Here is an 18,058-nt window from a genome sequence, read left to right as displayed (position 1 = left end):
ACCAGTCGCTGTGACTCATATGCGACTAATTCTAGTCACATTGGAGTTGCTGCAACCAAATTGATCTGAACTGTGCTACTAGGGTTGGGCAAGTACCTCCAGGATGTTTTGAGAAGTTCTGCCAATAATTCTTCCAGTAATTTCTCCTGGAGCTCTTCCAGAAATTTCTTCAGGAGTTCAATCAACAATTCCTCCCGAAATTCCTCCAGGAGATCCTTCGAAAAGTTCCTCACGAGTTCCTTCAGAAATTCCTCCTAGAATACCTCTAGGAATTACACCTTAAATTCCGAAGCAGCTTATACGGAGATTCCCTCGAAAGTTTTTTTTCGGAAATTCCTCCAAGAATTATTCACGAGTTTTTCCGGAAAATTTGGCAGGAACTCCCTCGGAAATTCCTCCATGAGCTCTTTTAGATATTCCTCAAGAAATACCAAGAGAAGTTCCCCCGGAAACTCTTCAACAAATTGTTCCTCCTGGACTTTCTTCCCGAAATTCTTCCAGAAGATCCTCCGAAAAGTCCTTCAGGACTTCCTACGGAAATGTCTCTAAAGACTCCTTTGGAATATCCTTAAGGAAATCTTGCAAAATTCCTCCAGGAGTTGCTCCGAAAATACCTCCAAGAATTACTCCAAAAATTCGTTCAGTAGCTCCAACAAAAATTTTATCAGGAGTTCCTTCGGAAATTGATCCAAGTATAATCCATGAGTTTCTCTGGAAAACTCGACAGCAACTTCTCCAGAAATTCCTTCAAGAATTCCTCCAGATATTTCTCCAAGTGTTCTATCGGATATTCCTCCAGAAATACCTCTTCGAGATTTTTTTCCGGAAATTCCTCCAGGAATTCTTCCAAAAGGTCCTTCATAAATTGTTCCAGGAGTTCCTCCTGAAAGTCTTTCAAAAGTTTATTAGGAAATTCCTCATTGAGTTCCTCCGAAAGTTACTTCAGAAACTGATTCCGAAATACTTAGCTGAGTACCTCCAGATGCTCCAGGTATTTTATAGTACATTCTTTCAAGAATTCTTCCAGTAATTCCTCCTGGAATTCTTCCGGAAATGCCTCCAGAAGTTCATTCGACAATTTCTCTTGAAATTCCTCCCGAATTTCCTCCAGGAGATGCTCCGAAGAGTTTCTCACGAGTTCCTACGGAAACTTCTCAAAAAACTCCTTAGTAATTTCCTTGAGCAGTTCTTCAACAATTCCTCCATGAGTTCTCTCAAAAATTTCTTTGGGCATACCAATAAGAATTATTATTAGAAATTCGGCAAGAACTTCCCCGGAAATTCCTTCAGGAATCCCTCCAGTAATTCCTCCATGAGCTTTTTCAGATATTTCTCCGAAAAGTCCTTCAAAAAATCCTTCGTTCAAAAATTTATCTAATAACACATTCGGAATGTCTTTGAGGAGTCCTTGCGAAATTCATCCAGGAATTCCTTCAGAAATTCCTCCGAAAATACCTCCACAAATTCCTCCGAGAATCCTTTCAGCAACTTCTACGCAAATTCCTTCAGGAGTACCATTGCAAATTCATCCAAGAATATGAAATACTTCAGCAATTCATCAGAAAATTCATCTAGATCTCGTAAAATCCATTCCGGAAAATTCTGCAGGAACTCCTCCAGAAATTCCTTCAGGAGTTTTTTTCGAATATACCTGCAGGAGTTCCTCCAGAAACACTTGAAGAAATGTTTCCGGAAATTTCCCCAGAAGATCCATCAAGCATTATTCCAAGAGCTCCTGCTGAAAATCGCCCAGGAGTTTCTGCCGAAATTCCTCAAGAAGATCTTTCGGAAGTTACTTCAGAAACTGCTTCCGAAATACCTCTGCAAGTACCTTCGGGAATTTCTCCAGAAGTTTCTTCGGAAGTTCCTCCAGAAGTTTTTCAGGAAATTCTTTCAAGAATTCTTCCAGTAATTCCTCCAGAAGTTCCTTCGAAAATTCCTGCAGGAGTTCATTCGACCATTCCTCTTAGAATTCCTCCGAATGTCCTCCATGATATCCTCCAAAAACTTCCTAGTGAGTTCCTACGAAAATGTTATTAAAAACTACTTCGGAATTTCCTTAAGGAGTTTTTCCACAATTCCTCCATGAGTGCCTTAAGAAATTCTGAAAATACCTCTAAGAATTACTTCGATAATCCTTTCAGTAGCTTCTACAGAAATTTCTCCAAGAGTTCTTTCGGAAATTCCTCCATGAATCATCCTTGAGTTTCTCCGGAAAATTCGGTAGGAACTACTCCGGAAATTCTTTCAGGAACTCTTTTGGATATTCCTCCAGAATAAGCGTAGAAGTTTCTCTGGAAACTCTTCAAGATTTTTTTCCGGAAATGTCTCCATGAGTTCTCCTAGAAGATCCTTCAAGAATTATTCCAAAAGTTCCTTTTGAAAATCTTCCAGGAGTTTCTTCGGAAATCCTCTGGAAATAGTTCTAGTAGCTGCGAATATTCCTTTGGAAATTCCTCTAGGAGTACAGCCGAAAGGTCCTCCAGCAGTTCCTCGGGCAAGTCCGCCAGACCTCCAGATTTTTTTTCAGGAGTTGCTAAGAAATACCTGCACAAGTTCCTCCGAAAAGTCCTTAAGAAATTGTTCCGTAAAATGTTCATTAAACAATTCCTCCTGAATTCTAAATTTTTAGAAGAAATTGTTTAATGAACATTTTAGGGAACAATTTCTTAAGGACTTTTCGAAAGAACTTCAGCAGGTATTTCTTGAGGAATATCTGAAAGAGCTCGTGTAGGAATTTCTGGAGGGATTCCTGAAGGAATTTCCGGTGGAGTTCCTGCCAAATTTTCTGGAGAAACACATGTATAATTCTTGTAGGAGTTTCAAAAAAACTCTTGAAGGAATCTTCGTAGAAGCTGCAGAAGGAATTTAAGGAGTAATTTGTAGAGGTATTCTCAAAGAAATGTCTAAAGGAACTCCTGGGAGAATTCTGGAAGAACTCCTTAAAGAAATTCCTGAGGAGTTTTTAGAGAAATGTCCGTAGGAGCACGCGAGGAACTTTTCGGAGCATCTCCTGTAGGAATTTCAGGAGGAATTTCAGGAGAAATTCCAAGAGGAATTGTCGAATGAACTTCTGAAGAAATTTGCGGAAGAATTCCAGAAGGAATTACTGGGAGAATTCTTGAAAGAATTTCCTACAAAATTCCTGGAACACCTGGAGGAACTTAGCTAAGTATTTCGGAATCAGTTTCTGAAGTTACTTTTGGAGGAACTCAATGAGGAATATCCGAAAGAACTTTTGGAGAAATATCTGGAGGAATTTCTGAAGGAATTTCTGGACAAGTTCCTGCCGAGTTTTCCTGAGAAACTCATGGATTATACTTGGAACAATTTCCGAAGGATCTCCTGAAGGACTTATCGGAGGAACTTCTGGTGGAATTTCGGGAGAACGTTCTGGAGGAATTGTTGAATGAACACATGGAGGAATTTGAAAAGAAACTTCTGCAAGATTTTCCGGAACAATTTATTGAAGAGGTATTTCTTGAGGAATATCTGGAAAAGCTCATGTAGGAACTTTTGGAGGCATTCCTGAATGAGTTTCCGGGAGAGCTCCTGCTAAAATTTCTGGAAAATCTCCTGGATAATTCTTGGAGGAATTTCACAAAAAAAAATTGAAGAAGCTACTGAAGGAATTTTCGGAGTTGTTCTTAGAGGGATTTCTGAAGGACTTTTCGAAGTTTTCGGAGATCACTTGGAAGAGTTTTGGGGAGCAGTCCAGGTGGAATTGTCGAATGAATCCCTGGAGGTAATTTAGAAGGAACTCTTGGAGGATTTTCCGGAAGAAATCCTGAAAAAATAACGGGAAAAATTCTTGGAAGAGTTTCCTGAAAAACTTCATTAAGAATTTCCGAAGAAACTTCTGGAGGAAATCCTGGAGGTACTTGCGGAGGTATTTTGGAAGCAGTTTTGGGAGTAACTTCCGGAGAAACTCCTTGAGTAATTTCTGAAATCCTTAAATTTTGGAGTAATTTTCAAAGCAACTCCTGAAGAAGGAGTTAGCTGGAATATCGAGCGGACTTTACGGGGAAACTCCGGCAGACTCTTTATGAATTTTCAAAGGAACACCTGGAAAAATTGCCGAAGGAATTCCTGGAGAAGTTTCCGGAACAACTCTTGGCGAAATTTCCGGATAAACTCTTGATGATGTTAAGTCTCGAATTTTAAATTTTAGCGTTGAAATTTTTTTTATTAAGAATTTTTTTTTTAATTGGGCCATTATTTTTTTTCTATTAAATTTTAATTTTTAATTTAATTCTTTTAGATCCAATTTTTTTCTATTTTAGGTTTTTAAAATTATGATTTTTTTATTTATGATTTGTAATTTTAATTTTTTTTTTTTTTTTTTTTTTAATGATTTCTAGATTTTTTTATTTTTAAACTTTTTTCATTTAGGGTTCGTACACTTATTACGTAAGCATTTCGAACCCCTCTCCACCAATGTAAGATTTTCCCGTACACATTATTTTTTGTTTATAAAGAGCGTAAGAAAATGAACCTACCCCCATGCGTGCTGATGTAATTAGTGTACGACCCCTTACTCACTTTAATTTATAATGTTTTTTTCATGCTTTAACTTATTATGTGTAATTTACAATGTTCGGTTTTTAATTCCGGATATTCATTTTCTATTTTTTAATTTCAAATTTAAATTATTTTTATTGTAATTTTTAAATTTATTAATTTTAAATTTTAAAGTATTATTTCCAATTTCTTATATATATTTGTTATTTTATGTTGAGTTATTGAATGAGTTTTTGATATAGCATTCTGTGCTTTGGTTCTGAAACATCACCTTAAAATTAATTATTTTACGAGGGCTAAACAGCCATTTGGCGCTCATCTCACTTTATACTGCTATAGTTGCCGCATTATTAATGCGTGATGTGCATCATTTAGGATGTATTGAAATATGGTATTGGGTAGGTAATTTTATGTTGGATGCATGTAACAGAAAAATAAATTTTCTCAATCCAGTGATGCGGTGAGAAATGTAATAAAGAGTCAATGTGACGTAAAACTACGTAAAATAACTCATTACGTCAATTTTTAAGGTACGTTTCACGAAGCTACGTCACCGCATATTAATTTTTTTTTTGCTGTTTGTAGATATGTGCTCTTTACGCATTTCTTGTAATTCAACTTTTCTCACATTTTCTGGAAGTGCAACTTTGACGCCCCTAGCAACATTTTTTTTATAATAACATCGTAAAAAGTATAAAGTCTGCAAAATCATGTTTTGGTAGTTTTAGCCTTCCCTTTGTGTGGCGCCTGACCATTGGGCGAAAGCCATTTGCTCGAATGCCACTTGATCGAACAACACGTTGAGCCGTAAGTCATCTAGCCGAATGAAATTTTTATTAATTGGTCGTTTGGCCGAAACGAATATTAGGAGAAAAATGTTTGGCTGAAAAGGGACATTCGGCCGAATTCAACCAAACTATCAAGTTTGGCCCAAAAAATCATTTGATCGAAAATGCCGTTCGGCCGAACAGGTCATTCAGCCGAAAACATTGCTGGACCAAAAAGAACGCACAACACAGACGGTTATTTCTGTCAAACGGCATTTTCGGCCTAATGACTTTTTCGGCCAAAGGGGCCGTTCGGCCAAAAGACTTTTTACCATTTTACATAAACTTCTTAACATAACAAAATAACACTTTCGGTCAATTAACTTTCGGAAAAAAAGACCTAATAGTTTCTTTCCCGGGCCCCACAAATATTATGAACCAAAACCAACCTTTTTTTGTACATTTTGGGCCCACAAACTGTCGATCCCTTCCTGCTAAACTCGGCCCAGAACACGTTCCTCTGAATGTCTGAAGAGACAAGCACGTCAGCCTGGTTGTAAATAGCCTTGGTAGAACGGAGAGCTGGAAAATAATCTTTTGTTTTCAATCAAAAAGTATTGTTTGAAAGGCGGTAGTGTGTGACCTAGAATGCAAATTTAATTTTCGTTATGCGTCGCGCTATTGGTTATACATTTTTCGGTTTAGCTTATAACGTTGAATATCGGCTTTAGTTAGGCCAACAGCGTTACGGATTGTTGTCCGAGCTCAATCTGGAGCAATTTCATTGAGAGTGGGAATGAACTTACCGTGTGATATTTTCTTTTATCGTTAGTGTCGAATCTTCTTAGGGACGGACTGGGCGTTAGGTTAGGGACGCTTATGGAGGAGCATTACTAGTGACTTCCAGTTTCGGTTTCCCACGCATGGTCTACGTCAAGTAGATCTATTAGATTAGTCCCTAGATCAATGACAAACCTGGGAAAAGCTGCGCCTCTTTGAAATAGAAATTACCATGCAAAAGTGCAACGTTATAACAATCACTTGTCTTTGTTCTCCAATTGCTTTTCATAATTTGATTTAGTACGTATCTCTCTGGTCAAAGACCAGGGCAACATTTAACACAACATAATACGCTTCTCTGAGCATATTTCAACTGTGATCACTCAAGCGTATGCTACATCGGGTGTGATAATACGAAACACTCATTACTTCAACAATAGTTACTGTAAAGAAACATGGCTCCGTAAAGTGTTATACACAGGGTAGGCTCACCCAATAAACGAACTCGAAAAAAAAATAACAATAGTTACAGCCGCAAGATGTTGAACGCTGCCTTGGTTAGCAGTATATTGGAGTATGTGCACACACCGTGCAAAGTGACCCTATCGAGCGTGTACAAAATGCGTTTATCAAATTCGCCCGTTGAAAGCTTCAACGGTGAGATTGACAACCGTTGTTCACTTATTAATTTTCGTATTTTGAGTAATGAGAGAACCTTGATCTCGATCTTGATGTGCGATTTTTTGAATAAAAAAATATTTATGAATTTATTTGGTGTTCACACCGCCATAACATGTATTGAAAAAGAGTGAAATGATTGCCTTTCAGTACAACTTTGTTGTACGAGAAAGGCAAATAGTTGAACACGTTCAACTTTTGGCAAGTCAATTAAGTTCAACTAGTCAAAACACAACCTAAACCCTACATGATTGCCAGACGGAGACCAGCTCAAGTGAAATCACCAAACAACTCTTTCAGCCATCCATGTAGCGAATCGTCATGCCGACTGTCAACCACTTGACAGTCAGCCGGTTCCACTTTGGCAACCAACAATGACAATTAAACGCGTGTACCGTGCACGGTACCTTTTTGATGGCTGGCACACGTTCCCGGTTGCCGATCATCACATTTGCCATCCATCCAACTCGAAGATTTATGGCGCTTCGCATCACGTATGGGACAATTAGTACATTAATTAGCAGATTAGCTCTTCCTCGCCTGGCTGGTTGCATTAAAACCGCAACATGCGCCGAGATTGAAACGACAAGCGAAAATTAAAGTGCATCCACGGGATTAAGTCTGCATTCATCAAACGATCGGACGCAGACACGCTAGTAAATGCTTAATAGGGATGTACCCCATGCATACTTAGTTACTTTCTTCCTCTCGACTGAAAATCAAGCAACGATCAAACTGTCATTTGAGTGCCACGTGTCAATCATTTCAAACGTAGCGTCTAACTTGAGGCGCTTTCGCAGATTGCATTCTATTTTCGCGATTTTCACTCTCGTTTTCGCTTCATCTCTCTGTAGAGTAACGCCGCTCGTTCGCACGAACGATTGAAATATGTAGCAAAAATGTTTCAAAAATAAATCCTCCGGAGAACACCGAATCAACAGCGCTGGCATGACTGCTCACACGCGACACCTGTCGTCGATTCGTCTTATTAATATGCACTGTTCCCTCGGTTGTTGCTGTTGGCTTTTCTGGTACTGATGACGATGATTTTGATGATGATGATGATGACGACGCCAACTATGTTGAAATCCCACTTGTGAGATTTCCGTTAGCCGCATCCATAGACGATTTTAGCTTGTCATCCGCCTGTTGAACATGGATTTGGTGTAAATCCACCATCTAACAACATCCAACAGTATGATCATGTTCGCACTTAAGCCATCGCTCCACCATGTATCCACCAGCGACATATGCAGAGATAAATGATGCACATTTTCCGCTGTCTTTGATACATTGTATTGCATTTTGTCCGTTCTTCATCGCCTACTTGTGGAGTAATCATTCATAAAATTCACGCTTCACCCTTTTACTCTGTATTTGCAGGCTGTTGAGAACGTCGAGCAGCAGGTGACGAGCACCACCAGCAGCACCACCAAATCTTCATCGGCTACCGTATCGGAGAACCAGCAGATCTACCAGCACCAGGAATCGTATGTAGAACAGGTCTCATCAGTATCAAAATCCAAACTAATCCATCAGCAGACGGCGTGCGAAGAATTCCTGGTAAGTTTTGACTAAGGTTCAGCTACAGTGTGGCCATAAAAAACTTACCCCAACGTTTTCAATTTAAGGTTCGCGAACGCCAACTGGTTAACGGCAAGTACGAAAACGGCTTGAGTAACGGTCACCACACCACCAACGGTAATCACGTGCATTCGTCCTCGTCGACGACCTCGGTAAACGCCACCAACAACAGTAGCAGCAGTGTTAGCAAAACTAGTTCTTCGGCAGTACAGGAAACCTGCACCACTACCAGCCACCACAGCAGCAGCGCCGTCAGTAGCAGTGGTGCCAATCGGTTGCGAGACTTCAAGCTCGAACGGTTGAATCTTCCCCAGACCGGTGGTGCAGTGAGCGGTGAGTACTTTCTGTTATTTATTGGATTGTCTTTATAAGGGTTGGGTTATTGGCGACACACCGCACAATAAGGTGCCCGCCATAGTAAATGCGACGTGCGATGCGACGCGACAGTGCAATTTGACAGCCGTTGATAATGAATGTTATTCTTTTACGTGTGTCGTGTCACGTCGCATCGCACGTCGCGTTTACTCTGGCTTGCCCTTAAGGATAAAAAAACATCCAACGATGCTAAGAGACGAGCCAGCTTAGGGCTGAAAGTCTCAATAATAATGAAAAAATCCAACGATGCTGTACTGTAGCACTGACTGACCTGATAAAACAAGCAATAGTCCAGTTCAATTTATGCTCGAAGTAGATTACAATGCGGTTCATTCAACCATTTCTTGAAAATTTAAGCTGTAGCTTCGATTTGTTAATATTAAAGACAACAATGATATGGAAATGCTAATATCAACTTCCAAACCTCAGACGGACATTTTCATGATATAATAAGAGGCGATAGCCTCTGACAGGGAAAGGGATAGCCGGAATGACAGGGAAACTACCCTTGCGGCTCCGATATATACAAGGCCTTTTTTATATATGTAGTACTTTTCACTTTTCCGCATTCTGCAAAACGTTATTCAAGCTCGTTGGCCAGTAACGCCTGTACACAATTCGCATCAATTGCTATGATGGTCCTCAAAGTTCTGGTGGCAATTAGTGAAATTTACTTAGCCTACCGGTTGACATGATTGATCCGTTTCCTGATTACTGCCCATGATCGCATATTTGTAACACTCGCATTTCTGTTCATTTTGTGAAAAGCCTGCGAATCATTTAGAAAGCTAAATTTACTGCATCTAATCCCTAAACAGTAAAATATGCTTTACTATCTTGCTTATCTGTGGTAAGCTGAACATGATTGAGTTTGATGATTGACAAATGATTTACAGAATCAATCAAAATGCAAATGTTACAAATATGCGATCATGGGTAGATTACTAAATTGGAATTATTACACTAATTGTAGTAGCTTATTCCATTGTCATTGCCATTTTATTAAATTGTTTAAATTTTCTTATTCGATACACTCAATTTGATAAATATTCCCAATTTGTGTTTTTATTCGCTAAATTTGCTCAAATAGCCAAAATTGACTTTTCCCGTTCGGAGACGAGCCAGCCTCGGGCTAAAAGTCTCATTAATAAAGAAATAAAAAAAAAAACACTTTTCCCGTCAAAAATGTTATCTATTTATGTTGTTTCATCAGATCGTTTGGCTTATTTATGGTCAATTTTCCCAGAGAACTCATATTTTTCAAACTTCTAACTATTTAAAAATAAATCCAAAACAAAAAAGTGCTTCAATGTGAACCGGGCAGAGATTTTTGAGAATTGTCAAATTTTACTATTTTGCCTAAATTACCCAAAACAACTCCGATCTAATAATAATTTTCCAATTTGTCTATCTCGATCTATCAATTTTAAATTATTGAACGTGCAAATCTTATAATTTTTTTTTATTTATATTCAAATGTTTTTAATTCTCCCAGTTTGACACTATTAACAGCTGTTGAAAACTCTCACAATATAGTTTTTCTTCAGAAACACCTACATATGCATTTATTCAATCCATTCATTTGTGTATTTGTGTATTTTGAATTTCAAATATTTTTCATCAAATAATTCAACTCCTTTTATCAAAAGTTCAAAACCAGCGTAATATTTTTTGTACAATGCTGAAAATAAAGTCGATTGCTTAGCATGAGTAATCAAACGATCTACAGATGTTGTGATCCCCATGGGCGTTGTTGTTCTCTCAATTCGTGCTCTTGAAAAATCACTAGAAAAAGCACGTGGTTTCCAAGATGGCCGATTTGTGGCTTTGTTGTATAACCACCTTAAGTGCATGTCGAATAACTTCATTACTATTGAGAAGCAATGAAGTATCGATTTCGATACAGTTTTTGATTTGTTTTCCAAAGAGTACATGACACGGTCCGCTATTTAGACCCTTCACAGAGAGCAATCTCATTGATGGCGCGTCCCTTATCAAATCTTTCCTTGAGAAAACAGAACAGTAATACTTTTTTTTTTTTGTGTCTTTATTAAACAGACTTTCAGCCCGAGGCTGGCTCGTCTCCGGAACAGTAATACTGTTAATTGACCATGCATCGGAGCCCTAGCCACATCCTTGTCTTGCTTCTAGAATATCACCAGTAAAGCTACAAACCCGGGATTTAGCTCTATCTACAAGACCATTAAAATCTAGAGAAGTTGTTCAGTAACAAGAATTTCCGTGTGTTCCTCGAACTACCATTGTTTACCAGTTCATGAAGAGTTAGTACATCCATAGAACCCTAACTCGAACTATTTCCAGCAGTTAGTTCAGCCTAGGTCAATGGGCCCTGGTTTTATAATTAATTGCTAGAAAATCTGTTTCCGCTGCATACAATTTAGCCTCAAACGAGAGGAATTTGAGTCTTTCAACCATGTGCAGGGTAAAGTTAATTTTGTTATAATTCAAAAACTACAATTGGTATATGTAGAGGATTAAATACGATAAATCCTTGAAATACAACAACTTATTGCCCTAGCTTGAAAAATGGATTAAGCTAGGGCTTGGTTTGGTAGATCTTACACCGTAAAACACTACGTAAAAGTGATCTACCAGCTTTACGGGAAATATATACAGTGCCATACCAGCCATAGGATCTCATTGGCTGGAGTTCAGAACAGATTTTCCAAGACTAATAGGAATAAACTAATAATTCGAAGCAAAAATCGATTAATATGAATAATTTTCAATAATATTCAGTGACCTCGACCTCACTGGCTGGAATGGCAGAAATTCCTTCAGGGAATCAAGAATTCTTCTGCTGTACCAAAATTTCTCCCAGGGATTCAGAAATACAGAGATTCCTCCAAAGATTTAGGAATTCTTGTAGAGATTCAAAAATTCTTTCGGGGATCTTCCTAAGATTCAGATTTTTTTTTAAGACAATTGAAAATTCTTTCAATGATTCAAATATCCTTCCAGGGCCCGAATTTTTTTTTCAGGGTTTCCGAAATTCTTCCAAGGATTCAGAATTCTTCCAGAGATTCAAAAACTCTTCCAGGGTTTCAAAAATACGTACACGGATTTGCTTTTTCTTCTAGCGTTATTGTTCCATGGATTTATAAGTTCAAGAAATTATCCATGGATTCAGGAATTTAGGAATTCCTCTAGGGATTTCAAAATTCCATTATTTAGAAATTTCTCCATAAAGTCAGAAATTTTGCGATGGATTCAGAAATTTCTCCAGACATTCAAAAATACTTCCGAGAATTCAGAAATTGGCATGACATACCCCACTGGGACATTGCAGCCTGGCAGCTGGCAGCTTATATATTCATTTAGCCCTTCCACAGTTATTAACTGCGAAGGCTTCCAAGCCAAGGCCATTTTTGCATTCGTGTACAGGCTACAAATCAAACAAGACAAAAAAAAACAGTGAATCTAAAATATTAACTTTATTATTATATAGGGGAAGTTCACCGGTTTTGGCCACCTTAGTGCCTAATTTGGCCATTAACCCTGAAAAATACACATTTATCCAAAATAATCGATCAGTTAAAAGCAGCGTAGAACCGTGAGAGATATATCTCTTGTTGGAACTAATAAAACCCTCGTTAATTGCTCTATTTTTGGAGTTATTCGCAAAATTGGCCAAATTAGGAACATGGCCAAAACCGGTACAGTTCCCTAAATTTATTTTTATATTAAAATATTTTTTTTCAATCCCGTCCCGTTTTATTGTTTTATTGTTTACATTTGTTCTAAGCATAGAACGTTTTTGTCATAACTGTATGTTTAAATGCCCAATCTATTGCTCGGTAGGGGCTGTTAGATTTGAATCTATCCGGATACCAGGATTTATAGTACAATACTTTTTTGACGCCACTTCTACTCTGTTTGTATTGAACTGTGCTGTGATGGCGTTTATGTCTGTATAGGAAGCCAGGAAGCCGAGAATGTGTTCCCCCGAAAATATATTAGGCCGGACCAAGGATGTTATCTATCATTTAATAATTTGCGTTCGATCATTTAGTAGTTTGTCAATAACTCATACCAGAAGCTGAATTTCAAAATGTATTGTATGTTGGACTTCTAGTGTGACGGTTTTTCTATAACTCTGCCTAATGATTCGTTGTTCGAATTTTAATAGTAACGGAGTTATAGCTAAAGTTCCAGTAACAAAATTCCAATCATTTAGTTTCAGTTACTGCAACTAGCGCTATATTTCCGTAATTATTTGAATTCTAACAACGAACCATTAGGCAGAGTTGTAGAAAAACTTTCGCACTAGAAGTCCACCATACAACATATTTTGAAATTCAGCTTCTGGATGGATCTAACCTAACCTAACTTGAACGCAATTTGATCGTAGAGTCTAGAAAATACGAATCGAAATAAAACAAACAAATGCAAATAAAACACGGTCGTTGATACACACGCACGAGTGTCTCTATGTTCGAAGTAGTCTACTTTCACACAAAACTTACGTTCACACAAACACAAAACTACGAAAGACATGATAGAATAATGAATCAAATCCAACCATCGTGAACGGATTTCGAAACAAAACCCGTACGAACATCAAAAACCATACAGCTATGCTATGTAAGACCGATCGACTGAACTACCACTGGGGGACACTGGGGGAAGTGGAAAAAGGGGGTAAGTGTAAAAATCAACTCGAAAAATTGGAATTGTACATACTTTACAGTTTTTACCACATCATAACATTATGCAAGCCCTCCCTCCTTATCCGTGCAGTAAAGACGCGCGGCTACAAAGCAAGACCATGCTGAGGGTGGCTGGGTTCGAATCCCAGTGCCGGTCTAGGCAACTTTCGGATTGGAAATTGTCTCGACTTCCCTGGGCATAAAAGTATCATCATGTTAGCTTCATGATATACCAATGCAAAAATGGTAACTTGGCCAAGAAACCTCGCAGTTAATAACTGTGGAAGTGCTTAATGAACACTAAGCTGCGAGGCGGCTCTGTCCCAGTGTAGGGATGTAATGCCAATAATAAGAAGAAAAACATTATGCAAGCATATACTTTGATGCTCACACTAATACTATGTTGAAATTTGTATAATACATACACTAACACGGTTAACGCTTGAACTGTAATTTTAGGTTTCGCAAAAAGTTGATTTTTGCACTCAAAAAATCAATTTTTATTTGCACCAATTGTCCTTTTTTCAAGTGAATTTATATCACAGGTGACCATTATAATACAATTAAACTAATCCCATTCAATTGGTAGTGGTTTGTACCAAGAAAGCAAATAATTCAAAGATTTTACACTTACCCAAGGTATCGAACACTGCGGGGGAAGTGGATAATGTTCTAATTACGCAATTTGTTTCTTCCCTCCAGGGTTTATTTCGATAACTGTGAATCTTAATATGTTCCTTCTTTGTTATCATTGTGATTCCAGTGGTGATAGGACTAATATAAATGAGAAAATTCCAGATTAATCCACCTATCGGTATTGATGCCTTTCACATGTTTTACATATGAAAAAAATGTATAAGAAAGTTAAAAATAGCACTGATAGGTAAATATATTGTATAATTCACATTAATTTTTATTTATAACAAGTTTCGCCGTCGAATTCAATTTTTTTGCGAACAGATTGGTTAAGGACAAGAGCTTAATAATAGCTGATAATGTTGTACGTGCTTTGCACACACATACATACAAATACGCACATACAGACATTATCTCAATTCGTTCAAATTAATTGATTAGTTTATAACCCATATAAGTCCCATTTTTCCTTTAAAAAGTTCATCTTTGGGGCGAACATATAGATTTTACCTGCTTACTGACGCGAACTGCATCTTCACTTTCTAATTAGTTTACTCATCTGTACAAAGCAGAACAACATTTCGATGATCGGGCGATCGTTCTGCTAACCGCACAAAGCAGAACAAATTATGTCATGACCGGCCGATCGTTCTGCCTACTAAATAAATGACGACTGTACGTGACCTTTGAATGCTGAACATTTGTCTTTCAAGCCACAAACAAACATGATCTACTTTTTTCCCTCAATTCCAACAGAAAATTTGATACTCCTAAATAAACGTCTCTGAGGCATGTTTCCAAGTACAGCATTGCGATTAATTAAATCTATTCACATATCGACCGCACAAGCAGATCAAAAGCTTCTGATTCTCGCGAACAATCTGCATATCATATAAAAACGCACTCTGATCTATTTTCTTACCAACCTAATAGGTACTATCATTTCTACCACTCTTCAAAGAATTAGCTATGTCTAAAATGCATTTTCTGCTAACAAAATTGAAAGCGAGGAAGATAGTTGACAAAAGAGATATATTTGAAATAGGCTATGAGAAGGAAGATTTGAAGATAATCAAAATAGAAGGCAAACAAAGGTCAGAATAAACCATAAAAATAGACAGAATAGACCATAAAAAGGTTATCTGCTCCATTACCAATAACATTCTCCCATATTAATAACATTCGCAAAACAGGCAATTTAGGCTAAATTTGTGTCGTGTTTTGTTGTTTTCCGCCGTGCTCACTGCTGAAAAAATTCACAAAATGAGAAATTAAACAATTTGCACACCGATTCTTTGTTTTCGAATGGTATTGATCTGGGTACATGGTATGAATTCAAGGAACAGTTCCCCTATATTGTGATCTAGGGCTGAAAGTCTCTCTGAAAGAACTTCCGTTGGTATTCAAACAGAACTCCATTCGGAATTCGAAAAAATATCCGTTCAAAATTCGGACAGAATTTAATTCGAAGTTCGAATAGAAAAATTCATTCAAAATTTCATAAGAGCTCCGTTCGAAACTCAGACACAACTCCAATCGGAATTCGAGCAGCATTGCATCCGAAATCCAAACAGGAATCTATTAGAAATTAGAAAAAAAAAACATTTAGAATTCGAACAGAAGTAAATTCGGAATTCAAAAAGAATTTCATTCGCATTGCGTAAGGAATTCCATTCGGAGTCCGAATAGGATTCCATTCAGATTTCAAGAAAATTCTATTCGACTTTCGAAATTCGGACAGAATATCATACGAAAATCGAATAGAATCCCATTCGGAATTCAAACGGAACTTCACTCGGAATTTGAACAGAATTTCAATCGAAAACAGAAAACAATCTAAAAGACAAATTTTTAATACTCAAACAGAATACCATTCACAAATATGAAAGAGAACTCCATTCGGAAATCGACTGGACTCCATTTGGAAAACCAACTGAATTACATTCAGAGTTCAAACAGAATTTCATTTCACAATCGAAAAGCATTTGATTTGGAATTCAAACAGAATTACAATCAAAGATATGAAACAGAATTCCATACGCAATTCGAACAAAAATCCATTCGTTGCTTTGCGTTGTAACATAGTAGATTTTCGTAGATTGTATACTGATAGGAGGGCCCCCCTTAGCCGTGCGGTTATCGAATGTGATTTCTGAGTTATTACCAATCTAGAACAACATTTCTGAATGAATGTTTAGATAAATATTGAAAGCATTAAATAAAAGAATGTATATGAGATGGCCTTACAACTCTATGATCAAAGCCAGCGGAATTGCATAGGGGATCAACAGATGGGACTTGAGATTATTACTCCATCATTAATAAAACAAGGTTCCGAAAATTCAAATTCTGTCATAACGTATAAGATCTAAAAAACCTGTTTTTTCATTTACAAAAACATATACATATAAATATAAACATGTTGATTTGTTTTCCACCTTCGATGACTCGCAGCGTTAAAAAAATTGAATCTGCGAAAAAACGCACGGACATTTGTTGTACACCACTTAAGTATGTGATATTGTATGAGTGATTCAGCAATACCAGAAAAATGAGTGAGGACCATAAAAAACGATTGATTCTGAAGCTGACGAATGCGAATAAGCTTCTTCTCTTTTTTATATATTGAAACACTGGACGAATATCAAACGAAATAATATCCAATTTTTTGCAAAAATCGTGGCAGTCTTTCGTACGTCTTTCTTACGACTAGCTCCTTGAACATCCAGTACTAATTAGGTTAGCTTCAATGTAACTTAAAAATATTATACATAGACACATGGTTTAATTCAACCAGTGGAAAAATTCCGACTGCCAAAGACAATTGAAATGTAATAATTAAAATAGAAAATAAATCATATCAGCTCATAACATAAGAAGGATAGTGCTGATCATGCACGGAATACACAGTCTGGATGAATTGGATAAATGACAAAGGAAAATATGTAAATTAATTCGAAAAATAGTAAATAAATTTTTAAACACATTTAAACTTGTTAGCCACTTACCTTTTTGTTGAAAACATTTATCTAACAACCAAATGTGGCAGCCGTATACATACCACGTGTAGAATTTCATGAATGCGATCTAAATTTAGTATCCATCCTCCAACATTCGACAGCAGGAGAAATGTATGAAGCGAACAAGGCTTTGCTTTCATCGATTGAGAATCAGCCTCCAGATGTTGACGGGTTCAGCAAAACTATGTTCTTCCTCATTTAGTCTTACCAGCAGGAGCAGATGCATAGGGTTCCCAATCCGAAGTAGGTGTGTCAATTCCTGTTTGTCTGGTTTCTAGCCAACGCTGTTCTAAGGCAAGCCAAGTACCCACGATATTGTAGAGCAACGATCCAGTACCAGCCTTTGTGTCCCACGCCGCCTGCATCTCTATCCATGGTTCATCGTGATTATTTGGTGATTCCCATTTAGATCATTTAAACTGGTTTTACACTAATTCAAACATACACTATCGATTTTTCCTTTTCCACTTCCCCCAGTGTACCTTACTGCAATACTTTTTGTCTTTGATGATCGTACTCGCGCACAAAACAAGCACCAGAAAATATGCAGGCAGCAGGTTCACGCGTATGTGGCGTTTTTGGTAGGCCAAATTACACTCGTTTCTCACTCGTGAAGCTCAAATTTCCACCACTGACCATTGGTCCAACACACAAATCAAAATAACTAAAGAATTTTGTGAAAATCAGCGAATCATCTGGACAATAAAATATTCTACAATAAGCAAGTGGAAATGACTCAAATTCATAGTTATCTGATATCAGTTTATTACAATAAAATATAAAAAAAAGTATTTGACAAAACCAGCCACAAAACTGCTAAACAAATTAATGAGAAGAACCACATTTTATTCCTTTTTATTGCTCTCATATCTCTCATCAGAAACACGAAGAAGAATATTTTATTGTCCAGATGATTCGCTGATTTTCACAAAATTCTTTAGTTATTTTGATTTGTGTGTTCTTATGCATTAAAATATTTCCTAGAAGGATATTTGTCGGAATGGGACACTGGACGGTGCACTTAAGA

The 18,058-nt window shown here is 37.4% G+C and overlaps 1 protein-coding gene across 11 annotated transcripts in view; it reads left to right on the top strand.

The window, feature by feature from the left end:
• Positions 1-18,058, top strand: part of LOC134203753 (filamin-A) — a 352,847-nt gene that overhangs the window by 235,384 nt on the left and 99,405 nt on the right. For all 11 annotated transcript variants that reach the window (XM_062678633.1, XM_062678643.1, XM_062678623.1 and 8 more), the window contains 2 exons: positions 8,130-8,309; positions 8,378-8,663. In XM_062678633.1, the coding sequence (XP_062534617.1) occupies positions 8,130-8,309; positions 8,378-8,663 (466 nt within the window). The remainder of the gene's footprint in view (positions 1-8,129; positions 8,310-8,377; positions 8,664-18,058) is intronic.

Source organism: Armigeres subalbatus, chromosome 1 (assembly GCF_024139115.2).
Source record: "Armigeres subalbatus isolate Guangzhou_Male chromosome 1, GZ_Asu_2, whole genome shotgun sequence".
Classification (NCBI taxonomy): Eukaryota; Metazoa; Arthropoda; class Insecta; order Diptera; family Culicidae; genus Armigeres; species Armigeres subalbatus.
Note: the sequence above shows the minus strand (reverse complement) of the source record. Positions and strands in the feature narration are given on the sequence as shown.